The sequence below is a fragment of the Tamandua tetradactyla genome, chromosome 26, assembly GCF_023851605.1.
Source record: "Tamandua tetradactyla isolate mTamTet1 chromosome 26, mTamTet1.pri, whole genome shotgun sequence".
Taxonomy (NCBI): Eukaryota; Metazoa; Chordata; class Mammalia; order Pilosa; family Myrmecophagidae; genus Tamandua; species Tamandua tetradactyla.
In genome coordinates, this window is record NC_135352.1 from 16710507 (window position 1) to 16732520 (window position 22014).

Here is a 22014-nt window from a genome sequence, read left to right on the forward strand (position 1 = left end):
AGGGCCAGGCTCTCCAGAACATCAACCAGTTCCACTCCCCATCCCATATTATCGACAATTCTCTCCAACATGAAGTTAGAATGGGCATAGCACAAATACCCCTAAAGACTGGGAGAAAGATCAAAGGAGAAGGTAGAGTTATTAACAGAAAAGACAGGATTTAACAAATGAGTATGACTGCTGACTTATTTCTTTTAGTCTCCAGTTTCTTGGAACAGCTAGAAGGAAAAACCTAAAATTGAGGAACTGTAACCCATACCAAACTCTGAAATCTGTTCTATAACTAATTGTTTCAGTGTGCTTAGAAATTTATTGCTCTTTTGTACATGCTATTTGTTACAAACAAACAAACGAAAAAGTCAAAGAAATAATATCATGGGTAAGAATCCCTCCACATGACTCAGTGGTTCAGGAATGGGCAAAATAAGTTAAGCACAGTAGAATATTAGGATAACCATGGCCTAAAAAAACTTTTTGGGCTCCAAAATGGTTAATGCTGCATTTAGAATAGAAGTGGCTATGGATTGTTTTGGAGATGGAAGTAATCAGTAATGATCCTGTTTCTGGGTAGACCAGGGAATATGTGATTTTATGTTTTTACCATTTATAATCATTGGTGTTAAAGAATGGCATGGAGATCTTTATTCCTAGTAATCTACTTTCTAGGGATAATACTTTAAAGTACCTTTTTTACAATTTTGAGAACTATCACAATGAATATTAATTTATACTCTGTTCTTTTTTTTCTGAAAGCCAGAGTTGGGTTAATGATATTGTTTTTGGAATAATAATAAAGACTAATGAACTAGCTATAGCACAAAGATTTATAAATACAGGAAACAGAGTATCACAAGATTATCCTTCTTCTTTAATTTATAGTCTAAGTCTCTCCTTTTTTTTTTTTTTTTGGCATAGGCAGGCATTGGGAATCAAACCCGGGTCTCTGGTTCCTGTAGGCGAGAATTTTGCCACTGAGCCACCATCACACTGTCTTCTAAGTCTCTTTTAGGCAAATTTTTAGTGGCACTGTTAGAGTGGAAACAGGAAAGGAGATTTATAATTGTAAAGTACTAGTAAGTAGAAGAGCTTTTTCAAGGTTGTGAGTTATTTCACTTTGAACAAAGACCAGGAATGCTAAATATTAAATAACTGAGTTAATACTTTTTAATACTTGCAGTTATACAATATAATGTCAGATCTATAAGTATAAATTTAAAAATTCAGGTGACCCGTCAAGTGTGCGTGTTATTTTAGTAATTCCTAACTTAAGAATACCTGGAGGTAGATGGGTCCCTGGACCAGGTAAGCCCTGAAACCTAGAGGGCCCAGCCTCTCCAGACCATCAGGTAGTTCCATCTCCCTACCCCATATTACTGACAGATCCTTCCAACATGAAAAAGTTAGAATGGCCGTAGCCCAAATACCTCTAAGGAGAGGGACAGAAACAGCAAAGGTGATGATGGAGTTATACAGAGAAGAGAGGATTTAACAAATAAATATGAATGCTGAATCATTAAATTGGTTTCTCTTTTAGCCTCCAGTATCTTAGAGCAGCTAAAAGTAATAACCTAAAATGGTGGAATTATAACCTATGTCAAATTCTGAAATATGTCCTATAATTAACTGTGGTGCTGTGCTTTGAAATTTTCATTGCTTTTTTGTATATATGTTATTTTTCACAAAGAAAGAAGGAAAAAAGTAGATGATGATGATCAAAAAGTACTTAAACTCTCTAGCCTCCTATACTCTGGAGCAGGCAGAAGGAAAAATATGAGGGGATTGCATGGTAGCCCATGACAAACTCTGGGATCTGTCCTGCAACTACTTGTTGAAGAGTGCTTTGAAAACTATTGCTTTTTTATTTCTTTGCTTTGTATTTATGTTATACTATACAATTAAAAAGCTATATATAAAAAAAAAAACAAAAAAGAGTACCTGGAGGTATTATTTTAGATTACTTTTCCAACCCAAATTCATTTCAAAATTCTGTTAATTAAAACCAAAAACATTCTGATAGGAACTACATGCAAGTGAATGAAAGAATTATATTAATACTTTTCTCTTCTTTGCCTAGACTCTTTTCTGAAAAGAATGGCTTCTAAAAAATGATTGCTTACTGATGTATATAAGTTCTCAGAGTTTCTTGGGTTAGAATTTAAACTTCCAGCTTGGATTTAAGGGCAGGAAATGTAAATTGCCAAGTCCCAAAATAAAGCTACCCAGGAAAAAAAGGAATGTGTGGTATGGGTTGGGGTATGTATGTGCAAATGTGTGTGTGAGAGCGCACACACCCTACACAGAGCAGCAGGATGAAGGGGTTAACAGCAAGAACCCCTCATCAGAAGACTCATAATTGTTAAGGGACCCCAAAAATGTAACTTGTGAAAATGCAGCCTGCACCCTATGACTTGGAAGGAAGACTGAAACTGAGTCTCACCAAACATACACATCACAAGGAAGTGTCAAGAAACCAACACCAAAAATGGACATAATTGAAGGAAATGTAATTTCTAAACAGGAGAACAAAAGGATGGCTAAGTCACTGCCACTGCAAATGCAATCATCCTTCCTTATCTCCAGCAGAGCTGTGAGCTGGAACTTCAGGAGCACTGGTCCTCCCTCCCCTTACAAAGTCCTACTGAAAGACAGAGACTCTGAAGAGTTTAACAGGTTAAAATTTCTCTAATTGATGGAAAGGTAAGCAACTCCACCATAATAAGCATGCAGGTAAAGGAAAAGGGAAAAGAAGGAAAGAAGGTAGGAAGGAAGGAGGAAAGAAACTGGAGCTATTTTCTGAAGTGGAGGAACAGGAAGGTATTTTGCACAGCAAAAGTAATTCAGAATCCATCTTTCATGGAAAAACATCACACGATCAGTCTGAGCTACAATGAGGAACATATGCATTGTTAATGAGGCAATGAATTAATTTAGCTGGGAGAACTAGGGAAATATAAATGATCTCTATGGTCCCAGACTGATTTGGTTCTGAGAGGTCTCTAGACCCTCTTCATATTCCTTTGTCAAGGCACCTGCTGGCATTTCTAGCACTTCAGGGCCTGCAGAGAGTTACATAAGGACTCTGTCTCCCATCTTACTTGTCTTCTCACCAGCTACCTGTGTTCCACCCAGCTCCATGGAAGAAATGAAGATTCTGACCAACACAGAGGGCTGAGCCCGACAAATGCCATATGAATGCACTTGAAAGAGAACCCTACTCTGATGAGAAAATGAAGTAGAAAAGCCTAGATCCTGATTTTTTCTTTACAGAAAGGTCCATTTTTCTTAATTAGGAACAAAAATAAAATGCCATAATAAAAATAACATTCACTGAAAGACAACCTAAAGAAAAGCAAAAGGACAAATTACAAAATGGGGGAAGAATCTGCAACCTGTAATCAACAAAAGATTAGTATTTAGAGTAAAGAGCTCTACAAATTGTTTCAAGAATGCAGTCAATTCAAGAGAAAAATGGGTATCAGACATGACACCAAAGAACAAAACACATATGGCCAAAAGACATAGCTATGAAACATTCTATGTTCCCTTATTGTAGAATCATTCATAACTAGTAACAAGGGAAATAGAAGTCAAAATCACTAAGCTATCCATTTGACATACACTCAGTGTTTGACAATATCAAGTGATAAGAGCATATACCGAAACAGATCTTTATATATTATTGGTAGGAGTGAAAATCGATAGAAGGACTTTTGAAAAATTTGCATTATAAAATTGAACATACATGTTCTCTATAACCCAGTAATTCCTCTCTGGGGTATACAAGCAAAATAAAATACCACACAAGTACAATAGGAGATGGGTTCAAAAATGCTCTTAACAGTAGTTTATGATTTAAAAGAAAGAAGGAGAAACCTAGAAAATACCTTAATGTCCATCAGAGTGTGATGTATCTACATGATAGAGTAGTATGCAACAATCAAAGAAATGAACTACAAGGGTACACAGGATAGAAGAATCTTAACAATATACTATTAAGTGAAAATAAATGTTAAATGTCACATACAGCACAATACTCTTTTTATAAAGGTAAAATCAACTTTAATAAACAATATGCACCTTTTAGGAAAATTCAGTAGCATCATACAAAAAGGAAAGCAAAGGGAGCGGGTGGTTCAGTGGTAGAATGCTCGCCTTTCATGTGGGAGACTTGACTTTGTTTCCCGGACCATGCAACCTTTCCCAAAAAAGAAAAAAGGAAAGCAAGAAAACGGCTAACAGGATTCAGTATGATGGTTACTGTGAGTAGAGGGTGGCATAGGGACAGAGTGGGAAATCACCTGGAAGCCTTATTAACAAGACCCTAGCTTTTGTTCTACCTGGTGGGGTCACAGGTGCATACTACATCACCTTCTTTTTTTTAACATCAACAAAATGACTGATGAATAAAGAAGTATTTGCAAAAAGTCCCCTTGGGGGAATGGTGAGAAAGGGGGGAAAATTCAACTTTCCCATGTGGAGAATTCCTGATATTCTCGCAAGCAGTGGGGACAACCAAATCAATAGGCTGAGCCCCTCAATCTTGGGGTTTGTTCCTATGAAACTTATTCCCGCAAAGGATGGGCTAAGCCTACTTAAACTTAGGCCTAAGAGTCACCCCCAGAGAACCTCTTTAGTTGCTCAGATGTGGCCTCTCTCTCTGTCAGCCAAAACGACAAACAAACTCACTGCCCTCCCCCTCTCTACATGGGACATGACTCCCAGGGGTGTGGACCTCCCTGGCAACGTGGGACAGAAATCCTAGAATGAGCTGGGACTCAGCATCAAGATATTGAGAAAACGTTCTCGACCAAAAGGAGGAAGAGCAAAATGAGACAAAATACAGTGTCAATGGCTGAGAGATTTCAAACAGAGTCGAGAGGTTATCCTGGAGGTTATTCTTATGCATTACACAGATATCACCTTTTTAGTTAAGGTGTAATGGAGATGCTGGAGGGAACTGTCTGAAACTGTAGAGCCATGTTCCAGTAGCCATGTTTCTTGAAGATGACTGTACAATGATATAGCTTTCACAATGTGACTGTGTAATTGTGAAAACCTTGTGCCTGATGCTCTTTTTATCTATGGTATGGACAGATGAGTAAAACATATGGATTAAAAATAAATAAATAATAGGGGAAACAAATGTCAAAATAAATTTAGTAGACTGAAATGCTAATGATCAGTGAAAGGGAGTGGTAAGGGGTATAGAAAAAAATAGGGGAAACAAAGGCTAAAATACATTGGGTAGATGGAAACAATAGCAGTCAATGAGAGGGAGGAGTAAGGGGTATGGTAATGTATGAGCTTTTTTCTTTTTATTTCTTTTTCTGAATTGATGCAAATGTTCTAAGAAGTGATCATGGTGATGAATATACAACTATGTGATGATATTTTGAGTTATTGACTATATACCAAGAATGGAATGATCATATGGTAAGAATGTTCATGTCTGTATGCTGTTATGTTTAAAAAAAAAAAAAAGAATGCTCATGTTTGTATGTTGTTTTGTTTTGTCAATAAAAATATACAAATTTTAAAAAATGACTGGTTTTACTGAATGAATTCTTCTTTAACTTTTTTTTTCTTCTGTGTTCATGGTCCAGGAATTGAACCCAGTCCCCACCATGGAAGGCGAGCATTCCACGGGTGGAAGGTGAACCACCCTGTGCACCCCATTTTTAACATTTTTTTAATTGTCAAATACTATATATATATACACATATATATAAGCAAAACATTTTCAAAGTATATTGAAGCAGGTATTTATAGAACAGATTTCATATTGTGGTATGGGTTACTATTCCACAATTTTAGGTTTTTCCTTCTAGCTGCTCCAAGACATTGGAAACTAAAAGAATTATCAATATAATGATTCAGCAGTCATACTCATTTGTTAAATCCTGTCTTCTCTGTTATTTACTGTTCCTCCTTCGATCTTTCTCCCAATATTTAGGGGTATTTGTGCAATGCCCTTTCTAACTTTTTCAAGTTGGAAAGGGGTGTCAATAATACTGAATAGGGGTATGGAAGTAGTTGATTATTGTTGGAGAGGCTGGCCCCTCTGGGTTTCAGGACTTATCTAGCCTAGGAACCACGAGTGGGTTGTAGGTTTCTGGAAAATAATCTTAGTGTGTGAAACTTTTCACACTACATTACTTTTTCTTTGCATGGGCAGGCACTGGGTATCGAACCCGAGTCTCCAGCACAGCAGGCAAGAACTCTGCCAGTGAGCCACTGTTGCCTGTCCTAAATGTCCATCTTTTTTTTTTTTGCATTGGCAGGCACCGGGAATCGAACCCGAATCTCTGACATGGCAGGAGAAGACTCTGCCTGCTAAGCCACCATGGCCTGCCTGTTACATTACTTTTTAAAAAGGGAAGTATTTAAATAAATAATCAATGGTCTGAAAGTAAATCATAATTAGTGAAAATCATGAACTAAGGAATAAATTATGCCCATTTTTTTAAAAATGGTATTTCCAACTCACCTTCATAAAGCTGCGCATACTGAGGGAAACCTGTTGCCCGCAACCAGTCACAAGCTTCCTTGGCTTCGATTTCTAGAATAGAACAGGAAAAAAAGACAAGCTTGTCATCCACATGCACCTCAGCAGGTTTCTTTTTCCTTAATTAACTCTGCTTAACAAGCAAACGATGATCTCTGCAGAACATTACAATTAAGCAAAAAAAGAAAAAAAAAAAACAATTCAAAATGGTTTAAGCTTTTTTGCACCTTTCCTGGCTTTTTTCTCTGCATATAATTAAGGATCTTTTCTAAAATAAAAAGGGGGGTACTAGCAATAAGTTGTTCTGTGCTACTTTTGTGGTCTGGTTACAAATAACTATGAAAATAGGGTATCATGAGGAGGTTGATGTGAGATGAAATCCTAATTGTTAAGACTGGCTGGCCTAACATGGTTTACTTTTTGCTTCAACAAGAAACCACACCAAGTGCACCTGACACTCTAGAATAGAATTCAACCGAGCAAAGTACCAGGCCTTCTGACATCCAATGTGATGCAGGTGAAAGCCCAGAGGCTGGGGTGCTGGGCCTGGGTTATAAATACAGCAATAGAAGCCCAGAGCCCAACAAACACAGGGCATTAAATCAATAAACCCCACAATCTTGGCAGGCCAAAATATCTAATAAAGCTTTTACTTCTGTGGTTTAACATCTTGTAGATAGTACTGATAAACTGAGGCCAGAAGCAACTGACACGCGGTGTTAAAGCTCACTCAAGCACATATTTACAATCCTTTTAAATCTGACTCACAGAGGAGGTCTTGGGCACATTAATTAGTTCCTCTGTTTGCACAGAGAATATTCCTTTCAGACTCCTTCCCCTCCTCCTCTGGCCATCAGAGAACCTGATTATGTAAGACTATGCACTCACTGATAAAATTCTCCCAGCACGGCTTAATTTATTTCAGATTCAACTTTTCATTAAGCATCTCCCCTAAGTCAGACGTGAAGCCCACAGTCAATATTAGGGAAAAGATACACATCTTACTTTTGTCTAGTAACTTCATGGCCTCCTTTTTCACCCTATTTTATTTCATAAGCATCTAGGCATTTAGAGAAAGGTCTTTAAGAACACTCAAAATCATTAACGCAAGTAGCATTGCTAAATCCTTATTAGGAGTACTAAAGAGGAAAACCTGTTATCTTCTGATGAATTTATGAATAGCCAAACTAAAACGGTTGTGGCAGCAGAACAGAAATAAATGGCATGGCAAGGTTAACTTTCATGCATCTTTTCAATGTAGCAAGGAAAGCAGCCTTAAACACAAGATACAGGAGGGACTGATGGGGTAAAGGATACAACATCATAAATGTGAAAGAATTTCTATCTTTACACTGAATAAAATAACATTTTAGAACTATCAAATGTGAATTATCTGAACTTAGCATTTTTTCCATATATTTATATCCACACTCTGTGTCAGAAAGGAATTAACAAAGCTTTAAATAAAAGAAAGCTTTTTAAGAAGGCTATGTTGCTGGAAAAAGATAAAGATCTTTTTTACTTTAAAAAACGGGGAAATTATTTTTTCTCTTCCTTCAGTGCTCTCCCTAGCCCCAAAGGTATAGATGGAAAGAAAAAAGACTAAATGTTTTTAAAAAATCTCAAGTGATCTCTACAGTTAAAAGGAATGAGCTTCAGATGTGGCCTATCTCTCGGCCAACACGCAAGCAAACTCACTGCCTTTCCCCTGTCTACGTGGGACATGACTCCCAGAGGTGTAAACCTCCCTGGCAATGTGAAATCCTACAATGAGCTGGGACTCAGCATCCAGGGACTGAGAAAACCTTCTCGACTAAAAGGGGGAAGAGCAAAATGAGACAAAATAAAGTGTTAATGGTTGAGAGATTCCAGAGTCGAGAGGTTATTCTGGAGGTTATTCTTATGCATTATACGGATAACCCCTTTTTAGTTTAAGGGGTATTAGAGAGGCTAGAGCAAGTGCCTGAAATTGTAAAGCTGTGTTCCAGTAGCCATGTTTCTTTAAGATGATTGTATAACGATACAGCTTTCACAAAGTGACTATGTGACTGTGAAAACCTTGCTCTGATACTCCTTTCATCTATTGTATGGACAGATGAGTAAAAAACATGGATTAAAAATAAATAATAGGGGGAACAAATATTAAAATAAATTGGGTAGAGGGAAATACTTGTGGTCAATGAGAGAGAGGGGTCAAGGGTATGGAATGTATGAGTTTTTTCCTTTTTCTTTTTATTTCTTTTTATGGAGTGATGTAAATGCCCTGAGAAATGATCACGGTGATGAATATACAACTATGTGATGATACTGTGAGCCACTGACTGCACACCATCTTAGAATGTTCGTATGTCAACAATGTTCATGTTCTATTGTTGGTTGGTTTTATTAACAAAAATTAAAAACAAAAAAAGGAACGAGCTTTTTTCCTTGAACATTATTAAGAAGTAAATGTGCTTTTTTCCTTAACATTTTACTTATGCAGTGGTGAGCAACCAGAAACTGTTCGTGTCCACCTATTTGGGGACTTTGTTCAGACACTATGGCACTATGAGATCAGCATCAACACAAGACTTAAGACATAATTAATTTCCTAGCCAATTTTACCACTTACTTCGAGCATGTTCCTGGATCTCTTTTTGACTCCCTACATTTCTTAATAAAAATGACTTCATGCCAAGAGGTTAGTAGGAAAGATTATTTTTCTAAAAAAGCATTTAAATTTATTTTTAAAATACTTGACAATTACAGTGTGTTCATGTATCTCACTCATTGAAGATCCTACGTGATTTCACTATTTTGGTCTCATCATGCTTTTGTCCACTTTTCGCTATTAAGAAAAATGAAACGTCCCCAAATGATCAAAAATTCATCTAAAAAACTGTCCAAATCTTCACTCTTCTTAGTCACTTGGTTAAAACTAAATGAACAAAGGCTTGATTCCTCAGCAGATAATCCAATTAAGGGTTTACAACGGCTAAAAACTTTCAAAAACAACAGAGATCTATCCAGTAATTCTACCCTTCTTTTTCCTTATTCTAAAATGGAGAATTTGTCTTTTTTTGAGATTGGAAAGCATGGAAATTGACAAGCTATTTTAATTTAGTTGTTTCAATTGAGACTGACCTAGCTCAGTCCAGGTGGGTCTTAACCCTTTACTGGAGTCCTTTATGAGAGGATAAAAAGCAGAGAGACATTTGGAGAAAGTTGAGAGAGAAATGCCCCAGAGATGCTAAGAAAAGACTTCAGAGAGAAAGCCATTGGATTCAGAAGCTGAAAGCAGGAGAATTCGCAGGCAAATGAACAGGAGATGCTGGCCATGTGCTTTCCCAAAGAGAAGCTGTCTTCCTCTTTGTTGCTTTATGTGGGGCATTGTCAGGGCCTTCGAACTGTTAATTTGTTTCAAATAAATTCCTGTGCCGGTTTCAAACTGTCCTGTACCCCAGAAAAGCCATGTCCATTAATCCTCCATTCAATACTGCTGGGTGGGAGCTCTTTGATTGTTTCCATGGAGATGTGACCCACCCAATTGTGGGTGGGAACTTTTGATTAGATGGTTTCCATGGAGATGTGTCTCCACCCATTCAAGGTGGGATTGCTTACTGGAGTCCTTTCAGAGGGAACGATTTTGGAAAAAGCTTTAGAGCCCACACAGCCAGCAACCTTTGGAGATTAAGAAGGAAAACGCCCCCGGGGAAGCTTCATGAAACAAGAAGCAGGGAGAGAAAGCTAGCAAACTTGTGACCCTCTCAGGTGAGGGACCCCAAACTACATCGATCTTTCTTGAGTGAAGGTAACTTCTTATTGGTGCCTTAATCTGGACATTTTCACCGCCTTAAAACTGTAACCTTGCAACTTAACAAATTTCCCTTTATAAAAGCCATTCCAGTGCTGGTATATCAAATTCCCGCCACTTTCAAACTAGAACAATCCTCATTGTAAAAGCCACCCCATTTCTGATATATTGCATTCTGGCAGCTCTAGCAAACTGAAACAGATCTTGATTTTGTAAATCTATTTTACATTAAAAAATCTGCGTTCATGAAACTTAGGCCGTGTAACAAGTAAGAAGTTAACACCTTCTGTTTCAGTAAAAATCAGAATTAGAAAAATAAAAAGTCGTCACTGATTTTTAAAAACGGAAGTACTTGTTGACCTCACTCTCACCCCTCTTCTATTTCCAACAGAGCAAAGAAAAAAAAATGCTAATGATCAAATATAGGCACTATTTTAAAAACACACACACACAGAGAACATAGTATTTCCATGTTACATAACATGGAATAAACCTATGTCTACAGCCAAGTCAGGCAGGGAACAGCCTTTATAGTTTCAACCCTTGAGTTAAGCCATTATTTTCTCATCTTCCAGCTAAAACACCAGGTAGCACTAGACAATCTATGGACCAATCTTGACTCATATAAAACTTCCTAAGCTCAGCTTTGATATTCTCTCTCTCTCACAAACCTCACTGAAGCTCCACAGCCTAGAACATGAAGTGCAAACACCTGTGTGAGGTTTTCAAGGGTCTCCACATGGAATCCAACCTAACTTTTCAGCTCTCTATATCCCACCCAAAGTAAACAGTGCTCTCATCTGCAGGCACACAACTGTGACTCTGAACCCTGCAATTTCTCTGGCCTGAAATGGTCTCCTACCAACTAAGACCAAATTTCCCCCATTCTTCAAAGTCCAGCTCAAATGCTGCCTCCTCTATACAATCTCCCCACATGCCTTTCACAATTCTATTGATGGTTAATTTTTATTGAGCACTTAATATGTATACGGCCCCATCTAAGCACTTAATGAATATTAGTTCATTCACTCTAAATTGTTTCTAAACCATGATTACTATATTCTCTCCATATGATATATGATGAAGAAATAGATGCAACCCTCCCCCACCTTTGTTTAAAAATGATCTTTCTTTCTGTACACTGAAATCACAAAATGGAAGAGGGGACTAAGGCTTACAGCAACCAGCAAGACAGGATTCCTCCCTTATAAAAAATGTAATGAGCAAAAACATAAAGTTTTAAAGAAAACCATGTACATATTACACCACTTCAGTCACTTTAACAAGCCCCCCATACCTGTTTTTAGAGGCCTCCCTCCAGCTCAAGGGTATGACTTGTCCTTTAGTATATGGGGTGGTGGCATGAAAACTACTGAGGACGATTTTTAAGACATTCCCCACTGGGAAAAATGCCACTAGAAACAAAAAACACAATGCAAATACAATGCAACGTTTATTCCTGGGATTTCTCTACGCAAACAACACACTAATGTGTTAAGGAGGAAACAGGAAATTTTTATTGGAAACAGCTTTCAGTTCGTTGTCCCACAAAGCAGTGCTGCACAGTTCAATGAATGAGGTCCAGGAGATGGCTGTGTAAGGCTGGGAACTATTAGGTCATATTTGCACACTTCCTGGCATGATGGGATGACCTTTCCTTCCCTTTACCTCTCAACAGTAAGTTAAACAGAAATTCCCTTCACCATCATCATTCTCTTGAACTCGGCTGATCTTAGCCAGCTGAACAACAGTAACTTGGTCTGCTCTCAAAATCAGGACTCAATTTAAATTTATTTTTAAAATGCAACGCCAAGGAATTAGAGGAATTTAAGAAAATTCAAGTGCTTCCCAGATTCCTTGGATTTCCATATGTGACAGATTTGTGGACAAAGATTCATGAAAAAGTTCATGCTTCTACAGCTTCCAAGATGCACATCAACTGTGTGAAGGCAGATGGTGCTTTTTGACCTAAACCAAGATTCTTCTTTGGGCACACTCCTCTCTTCAAATGGTAAGGAACCGTGCATATCAGTGCACTCTTGGTTATGTCAAGGTGGTCGATTTTATAGGACTGTCATGCAGGTGGACACTATGGCTGCTATTTAAAGAGTACTTCTTTATCTGGCAGGTGGGTTTCCAAGGCAGCATAACTAGAGAAGCGAACCACAGCCTCAAGCACTTGTAAGCAAGACAAGATCTGGGTGGCTCTCAACCTTGGACGCAGATGGGAATCGCCTTCGGGAGTTTTCAAAAGACCAAAGACCTACCCTACACCCAAAGAGGTATTTGGAACTATTCAGTTTGTGGAAGGATTAGATGTTGTACTTTTTTTTTTAAGCTGTCAAAGTAATTTTAAGGGAGCCAGATTAACACTTTTTTATAATTCTCCCTCCGTACCAGACTTTTTCCCCTAGAATTTTCCTAGCAGTCTCCTAACTGAAATCGGATTTAAGCCTTGCCCTGCCATACCCCCAACAAATCCATCCTTCTCTAAAGGGCTTGGGAATCTCTAGATTGGTTTTTATAAAACATATTTCATTATGTCATTTCACTTCTCATAATTCTTTGGTGACTCTCCACCACCTTCCTGATATAAGCCAAACTCTTCAGCAAGACCACAGCTTTCATAATCTAGCCTCAGTCTAACCATTTAACCCTTGGAAAGCAGCCAAATGCAAACTTGGCTCCAGTCTTACTGAGCCACCTCAAAAATTCCTGGGATGCACCTGATCTCTCAAAAACCACACGGCACACCTTTAATCCGTATTCCCTCCCTTTCCTGCAACAAATGCCCCCTTCTTCACTTTACCAACTTTGCACCTCTAGGAAGCTTTCTGCCCCAAGGTGCTTACTAGGAGTTTCTTGGAAGCAAGAACAGGTTCCTCACTCATTTATGTATCCTAAAAGAGTGCTTTTGCAACTGGAGGCAGACAAATATTCGTTGAAATAAATGGGAGAATGCATCCATATCTTCCTTTCTTCAAAGGCAGAATAAGAAGTATAACTTGAATCCTCTTTTTTATGCAATTAATAAAAATAAAAGCTAAACACACAGCTGCCAAAAACTGGTTATCAGGAGTTTCCTACCTAAAATGAATTCCTAGCAGGGTTAAGTCAGATAGCAGAAGACATATTAGTATTTATTAAACTCTAATGTCATCTAATTAAGAAAGATCTGACCAGCAACTCGCAACATTCCTACCCCCAAGTGCCTAAAAAATTCCAAACATCTACTGTGCATATTCTTAAAGAAACCAGGCAGGAAAAGTCAGATCTTTCAACATATCGACACCAACACAATTCTCAAGGTCATACGGCCTAAGGGTAGTTTACCTAAATTCCCTTGGGGTATATTCTAGAATAGTCAGTTTAATTTCCCCATGAAGAGACAGGCCTTTGTGCAGAGCCAGTTATCCTTCATTTTCCCCTTCATTCAGCATTTATTTACTGAACATCTAATAGACATGCTGCCTGCTGGGATTAGGGACAAAAACACTTCATATACAGGTTCCTGCCCAGAAGCATGAAGCCAAATGAGAAGGCAATTCCCAGTTGAAGACATGGTGTCAGACCACCCTTTACTTAGGAATGAATGGGCGTCCTAAAGTCTATTCAAAGGCCCATGTGTTTGTTAAACCCCAAGTGACCTTGGACTGGAAATATCAACGACTGTCCACTTCATCTGGTGAAAACCAAGTCCTAACAATGGCCTGTAAGCCCTGGCCCCTCCATCACCCCATCTCTACCTCACCCACTGCTTGGCCTCCTCCCACGGGCCCCACACCCCTTGCTCTGGTTTATTTTTCCTTCTTCCATAGTACTTAACCCTTTTAACATACCATATAATTTACTTATTATGTTTAATTTCTGTCTCCTCCTTCTTTAAGCCTCACAAGGGCATGCTTCTTTGTCTATTTTACTCCGATATTTCCCAAACACCTAGAACATTGCGTGGCACATAAAAGGGGGTTGATAAATACATATTACATAAATAAATAAATTATACACATGATTTTTGTTCTAGTGAAGTGGTTTTCTAAATTTTCTGACCCAGATCCACAGTAAGACATTTTACATGTAATCTGGTACAGGTACAAATACATGCATAAATACACACATTCATGCATAGGCACATATATATATATATACATACAAACACAAATATATGTACAACTGAAACAAAGTTCATCAAACAATACTTAGAAGTGATGCGCTGTCTTATATTTTTCTATTCTATTTATTAAATGGTATTTGTTACCTACCAAAGTGGCCAATTTGAAATACATTATTAAAGCACATGTCCCTTTCTGGGGGTGGACAGATGGAGACTGCTGTGCTGGTCTGAAATGATGTATGTACCCCAAAAAAGCCATGTTTTAATCCTAATCCCATTTTGTAAAGGCAGCTGTTTCTTCGAATCCTTATTCAGTATTGTATGTTTAAAACTGTAATTAGATCATCTCCATGGAGATGCGATTTACTCAAGAGTGGTTGTTAAAATGGATTAGCTGGAGGCATGTCTCCACCCATTTGGGTGGGTCTTGATTATGATTAGTTTCTGAAGTCCTATAAAAGAGGAAACATTCTGGAGAATGAGAAAGAGTCAGAGAGAGCAGGGCAGAACGACATAGCCACAGAAAGCAGAGTCCACCAGCCAGTGGCCTTTGGAGATAAAGAAGGAAAATGTCTCCCGGGGAATTTCATGAAACAGGAAGCCAGGAGAAGAAGTTCGCAGATGATGCCGTGTTCACCATGTGCCTTTCCAGATGAGAGAGGAACCATGTGCCTTCTCACTTGAGAGAGAAACCCTGAACTTCATCAGCCTTCTTGAACCAAGGTATCTTTCTCTGGATGGGTGCCTTAGATTGGACATTTCTATAGACTTGTTTTAATTGGGACATTTTCTCAGCCCTAGAACTGTAAACTAGCAACTTATTAAACTCTCCCCCCTTTTTAATTAATTTATTTTTTATTTATGATACATAACCCCATACAAGCACAAACATTCTTATATGATTATTCCGCTCTTGTTATATAATCAATAACTCACACTATCATCACATAGTTGTATATTCATCATCATGATCATTTCTTAGAACATCTGCATCAATTTAGAAAAAGCAATAAAAAGAAAACAGAAAAAAATTCATACATACCATACCCCTTACCCCTCCCCTTCACCGATCACCAGCATTTCATAAATTCCCCTTTTTTAAAGCTGTTCTGTTTCTGGTAAATTGCATTCCGGCAGCTAGCAAACTAGAACAACTGCTCAGGTACACTGTCTGCATCTGACTTTTATTTAAGAAGAGTTTATGATCTTATTGTAAAACTAGATTGCAGGACAGGGGATGTGGAGTAGAGAGGACAGAACAAGCTAAGTGGAGACTTAGGGAAACAAAAGTGTTTGTGAAGGAATGGTAAGCAGCCCGGACTTACTCTAACATAGAGGAAAGTTAGTAAAACGGTATGAAATAGAAAGTAGATTATCCCACATGGTAGATATAAGCATTTCCTTAGTCTGGTAAATCAACAAACAATCAACATTATTTCTTCAAATATAAAATAGCTTTGTATCTAGGTGTCCCAAACTCCTTTTGATATTCCATCACAAAAAAAGAGGATAAAGTATTATCTGTAACAGGTCAGGAATACAGTCCCAGAAAAGAATCTTTTTGGACCTCTTTCCTCACCTGGCAAATCTGAAATTGACAAAGACCTTGCAAATTCCATGAGTATCTGATTTCAACATTTCCTTTATGCCCATTTCCCCTTTCTTACAAAGATAACCTTTAAACTAGGTCGTCATTTCTAATGTTTACTTCCCAAATTTACCATCCATTACGTTGATACATTCTTATTTCCTCAAAAAATTGGATCACTAGAAATACCTTGGAGAGTTGCCCAATTTTGTGAATTTACTGTACCGAAGCTTAATGATAAAATTTCTAAATTGCTTGTAAATGAATTTTTTAATGGGACATTAAAAAATTTATGTGTTACAGAGAACAAATATTTCAATAACATCTACAAAGGTTTATCCCTCACTCTTAAGAAAAGTAGGTTTACGGGGGTGGGGAGTGGGGGGGGAGGAGTTTCTAGTTGTTTTTTTTTTTCATTTCTTGGGGTTTGGAGGCAAATATTGCTTTCTAATAAAAATATTCCTAGAAATAAAATAAAGGGAATTTAAAAAAAGAAATAAAGAACTTTCTTTCTCCAATGATGTGATGACAACTTAATAAATGGTTTTGCCTTTAAAGAAGGAAATCTTGAGAGACACACCCTGCAAGCTCACACCTGGGATTACGCACAGTGTGACACTTTAGCAATGCAGAAATTAAACCAATTGAAATTCCCTTTGGGGATCACTTAGTCCAAGTGCTTGCAAAGTACTGTTTTTAAAACACAAATTAGGAAAAGACAAGTGTCATTCACATCAAATACGTGCTCTTCCCTTGCAAAGGCAAGGGCCTGGTATCAATTTAAACTCTGTCAGGCACTAGACTTGTGTTGATGCAGTCATTTCAGATAAGAGAAATATATCCCAAACTAACTTTAAAAAATGGCTCCGATTACCCAGTACAAAAAAGTAAAACTGAAATGAAAATAAACTATTAAAGAAATGGATACAGCATCACATCCATTTCATTTCAATCTGGGGGGGTGGGAGGGGTTAAAAAATTTTTGGTTAACATAAAAAAATTTTGAAATGCATAAAAAAAAAATTTATGCATTCCAAACCATGCACCACGAAGAAAAAAAGGCTTGGAAAAGCTTTTAAAATACTAAGTCATTTAAAAATGACACCTGCACAAGATTAAGAAAACAATTTCAAGAAAGGTAACTTATCTAGTAACATATTTTAAAGGCCCTTATTTTCCTGGAGCCTCAATTTTTTGTAAATTGAAGCAAATGGTTTATGATTATATAATCCATTTCCTTTTTAACTTATATTCAAGGCAAAATACCTAATTACAAACCTTTGTAACCCCTGTCTCCATCATTAGAGGTTGGCACACCTATTAATTCTTCCTTTTACATATGTCAGCAAAACTTATTCAACTCAGATCAGCTTCCCCAAGCTTTGGCTTTTGCCCTAAGTTTCCCAATTCTACAGCGCAGGAAAAATAAAACACTATGCAACTTGTAGTGCTACAAAAATGTTAAATTGACAATAAAGAGAATACTTTATTCAACTGCTCACCTACATTTTAGTTAATTCTGACAGAGATAAAAAAGAAAATCAAGAAACTAATGAAACATCAAGTTGCCTTGTCAAAGCCCAATGAAAATGAAAAACTATGCACTTGACCAGTATCTGCCATAACTGTCTTAACTTCTACATTTAACCTCAAATAGGAAACATTTTTTGATTTGACTTGCTCAGTTTTATGCCAAAAGGTATTAAAAATAAGCCTTACTGTCTTCCAGGTAAATTAAAGAATTTTTTTCACCGGATTTACTTGTAACAACCGGCCCCCCAAACATATCTATACAATCTAGACAAATATGCCAAGATCTGATTCAGGTAAAATCTATTTGTTTAGGAACATTTCTGATTTTATTACTAACATATTTTCCCTGCAAACATTAAAATCCTCATTTTGTTGTTATCCCCCTGTTTAATTTACACATGCTGGCCAGAAGGGGTGTGAAGTTCCACACAGGACCTCAGGCTAATCACTGAACTTTCCTGCAACTCAGCTGTGCCTCAGTAGGAAAAAGCAACTTATTTCCAGGTTGTCTTTGCAAAATCCTGGAACTTCCCATGAAATAACTTTTACAAAAGTGAAAGCACTATACAAAATCCACTTTCCCTGCTATGTCTTTGCAAAAGGGAGCTGTGTGGACAATGAATCCCTTATGAGCCCGTCATTTCTCTAGACTCAGGAGACAAGACAACTTTGGCATCTTCTCTCTGCTTAAGTCACCAACGGATACAAAAGGCAGGGCTGTAGAGCACACAGCCCAGGACACTGGTCTTTTACTTCCAAAGTCTCTTTCTCGCCAGCTTTCTAAGTGCTGTGAGCCTGGGAAACGCAATGACCTCTGGGTGTGGAAAACTTTTGTCCCTCATACATCCTCTAGAGCCTCCTACAACAAGAAGGAAGGCGCCTCTCTGACAAGCCTCAGGAAGTGACTTCCAGTCCTCTCCATGGGACACGCAAAGGTGGGGCAGGGAAGAGAACAAAATGTGGATGGGAGGTGCCAAAGGCATCTGAGGTCTTCACTGACCTTAGCCTTCACTTAGCTTTTGATTTTTCTCCTAGTGGGGAAGTAGACATGAAAGGGCCACCAAACAGAGGTAGGTGTGAATGGAAAAACAGCATAAGTCCCATGATAAAACCAAGTCTAGTAGTACAATAGACAACAAGGATGAATGAGAAGAGAAACTGACTTTCATTGCATTCTGGCCTGACTCTGGGGAGGTCTAAAATTTACCCTTTGGTGCCCTGGAACTTTATCTCCTAACTGGCAGTCATTTTCAAGATTCCACTCGAATGTTTTCAGTGACTCCTGGGAGAAAAATCTCCCCTAGAAATACTGCTTTAAAATACTTGCACCAAAAGAAACATGATTCAGTATAGTCAAAAAAGAGGACAGACTTCGAGGGAATGGTACTCCAGAAAACGGCTCTTTCCCCAAATGTTAGACAGGTGCCCAGGTCTCCATTAATTAGATCCCCTGAGAGGGAACCCGGAAATAACTAATTTTTCAATCCTAGGCATTATAGCATGATAACATAAATAGCATTATAGCTTCCGCCCTGTGAGAACAAGTCCCCTAGAAAACAGCAAAATAACTTAAAGGCTCTATATGGGCACCAAATATGATCTCCTAAACTCAATCATCTCCCACCAAAAACATCTCCACAAACTGCACTCTACAGCCAGACATACCTGGCTGAAAATCCTGGCTCTGCCATTTACAGTGCCCTTAGGCAAAGTATTTAACTCCCTCTGGCCTCAGCTTCCCCATCTGTAAAATGGAGAAAATTCGATCTACTTTGTGGCGTTTCTCTGAAGAAGATAAAATGTGGTCGTGAATATAAACTGCACAATAAATTTTCGCTGCTGTAATACTATCGCTATCTTGTCAAAAGTCTGAATTTTTAAATAAACCTTTAAAAGGAATATCCGTAATAGAAAAGGTTGACTGTTGCTTGTGAGAGACTATAAAAATATATCAGGGAACACCCAAAGCTTTCTTCCTGCCCACCATCAGCTGCAATGGGGCAAGTAGGGAATTTCAAATGAAGAAAACAAATGAAAATGAAAAGGCAGAGGAGACCTAATTTAAGAACCCTCAGCAGGACTCCCTACCCCTTATCACTGATCATGATAATCTTTCACAATAACACAGCCCCACCAAAGGAAAAGCGCAGACAGATAGGAAGAGCCCTTCTCAGCTGGGAATCTTATCCCTTTTGCATTAAATGGATCTTTACCTAATTTGAGGCTGAAAAAAACACACCAGTGATTGCACTCATTCTAGCTAGTCATTCCTGTGGAGCATGTCAATTCTACTGCATCCTCTCTAAATTAAAGAGGAATAAACCCTTAAGTCTCCACACTTCTCCATGTGCATGGGCCAGAGTCAGAAATAAAGAAAACTGTGAAAGTCTGCTCCAGAAAAGCATTTCCTCCTAAACTGAGTCACAGAAAAGGGGAATTGGAAGCTACTTTCTTGGCAGAGTGGATCTTCACACTTTGTGGTTGGGCAATTAGTTCGCCTTGACCAGAGGAGTGAAGCAATATATATTTTTTAATGTCTTGAGTGCTCTATGGATCATTCCTGTGCATTCTAACCCTGAAACTCCAAGGGGGCAGATCTTGGTAAGTTGAGCAGATGACCTCAGAGGAACAACTGATTTCAGAAATTAAATCCTCGCTCCCCCACTGGATCCAAACTCACTCAATTCTAATCATTGGACTGTTACAGAGGTGAGAGGTGAAGACAGCCTTTTCTCACCAGGTCTGCTATTTAATCTCAAAAATAAGCTTGGCATGACGTGAACCTGGATGCCAGTCACACCATGGGGCCAGGGTTTTGCTATAACAGTTTAAAACACTGAGAATTCAGTCTTCGGCAAATTGGCAAAGGAAGGGGAGGAAGGGGAAACATCTGAAGTTATTTTTACCTTTGCAAGGCTTCTGGCTGTACAGGGTGAATGCTAGGGTGGGTCGAGTATTGTCTGGAGCCCTTCAGGGTCTTTTTATCCTCCCCCCACCATGGCCTCATTTCCTCCTTCCTGTTGCTAGGAAGGCGGGTTAAGCATGAGAAACGTGTGTTTACAATACTAGACCATCCTGTCCAGCACAAGGTTCTCCTTAAAGTCCAATTCATTTCACTCACTGTACTTTGCAGGCCCTATTCTTCTGGACCCGAATCACCGTTCCCTGATTAGTCTCAAATTGCTTACTTACCCACCGAAGTCACAAAAATACCACTCTCATTTAAACATTGCACCAGGACATAAAATCTCCATGGGGACTCTAAGGGAACCCCAAGTACTTATTTTTGTATTTACAGCACCTCTAGGAATCTCACCAATCCTCTGATTGCAAGGCATCTCACTGGGGCCTCCCATATCTCCGTTAAGTCCCACACTAGTTCTACAAATTTTAAAAATTTAAGTTTTAAGTATTCTGTACATTTTTTTTTACTCACTTCACTAGTAATGTGCTTAATCATGAAGTCTTTCTATTAATCTGGTATATTTTCTAAAAGCACCCAAATATCCCAAAATGTAGGAACCTCCCTCTTACAATTTCTGCTTGCCCTCTGCTCAATGAACTACCACCAAAACAACGAAGTTTTGGTTGAAGGGCACCAACCTTCACTCTCACTCAACGCCTCACTCTCTCCAAAACCAAAGGAAAAGCCTTTGCTTGGCCCAGTGTATTAAAATTTGAAACCTCACCTTGAGGTAGCAATAGTCAATTGATTAACTATTACATAACTTTTCACTCTTGAACACATGAATCACTGAAACCACTTTTCTCATCCACTTTGGGAAAAGATTTCAGTTGGAGCCTACTTATTGCCATTTGGTGAAAATCAGAAATCAACAGGTCAGGCCCCCTCTTTGAGCTTCCAGCCTATTTGGTGTATGGTGTCACAGGGCTAGAATTAAAAACAATTTTTGCCAAAGGCAAACTTTTCGAACCAGCTGGGAGAGAAAGTCAATCTGCTGTGCTTCATTTCAAACTCTCTGAACAGTAGTGCTAATGAAAAAAATATGCACTTAGGTTGGGGCCACGCTGTAAATCTGGCATGCCAAAATAAAAATTAATGTACACCATTGCCAATATTTCCCAGAAAATGTCTTCGAATAATTTCTGAATGCACATCTGCTAACCATTTGACACTCGTTTCTTAAGACTTCAGTTCCTCTATTGGGGGGCTGCTGACTTAAGGGGCAACCCTCAGATCATCTGACCATCTGTTGCAGTCTGCATGCCAAGATGGCACCAGTGCCTCCATTAATTCCACACTTTGGGTCTGCAAATTATCTTTGCCCCAGGGCCTGGCCGGCCAGATGGATGCTGAATTAGTCAACCTTTCGAGTTGCTGATAGATTTACATTCGGAATTCTGCAGTCTGCTGGGCTATTATTTTTCCCTCCTCCCTCCAAAAAACCAGAGTTTTGAAGAAAAAAAAAAAAGTAATTTGAAGCTCAGTATTCTGACTTCTCCAGAGCGGTGGATATTTT

General features: G+C 38.5%; 1 protein-coding gene across 9 annotated transcripts in view; it reads right to left on the reverse strand.

The window, feature by feature from the left end:
• The window catches only part of DLC1 (DLC1 Rho GTPase activating protein), a 456370-nt gene that overhangs the window by 23182 nt on the left and 411174 nt on the right, over positions 1–22014 (reverse strand). For all 9 annotated transcript variants that reach the window (XM_077144218.1, XM_077144217.1, XM_077144220.1 and 6 more), the window contains one exon: positions 6488–6559. In XM_077144218.1, coding sequence (XP_077000333.1) covers positions 6488–6559 — 72 coding nt within the window. The remainder of the gene's footprint in view (positions 1–6487; positions 6560–22014) is intronic.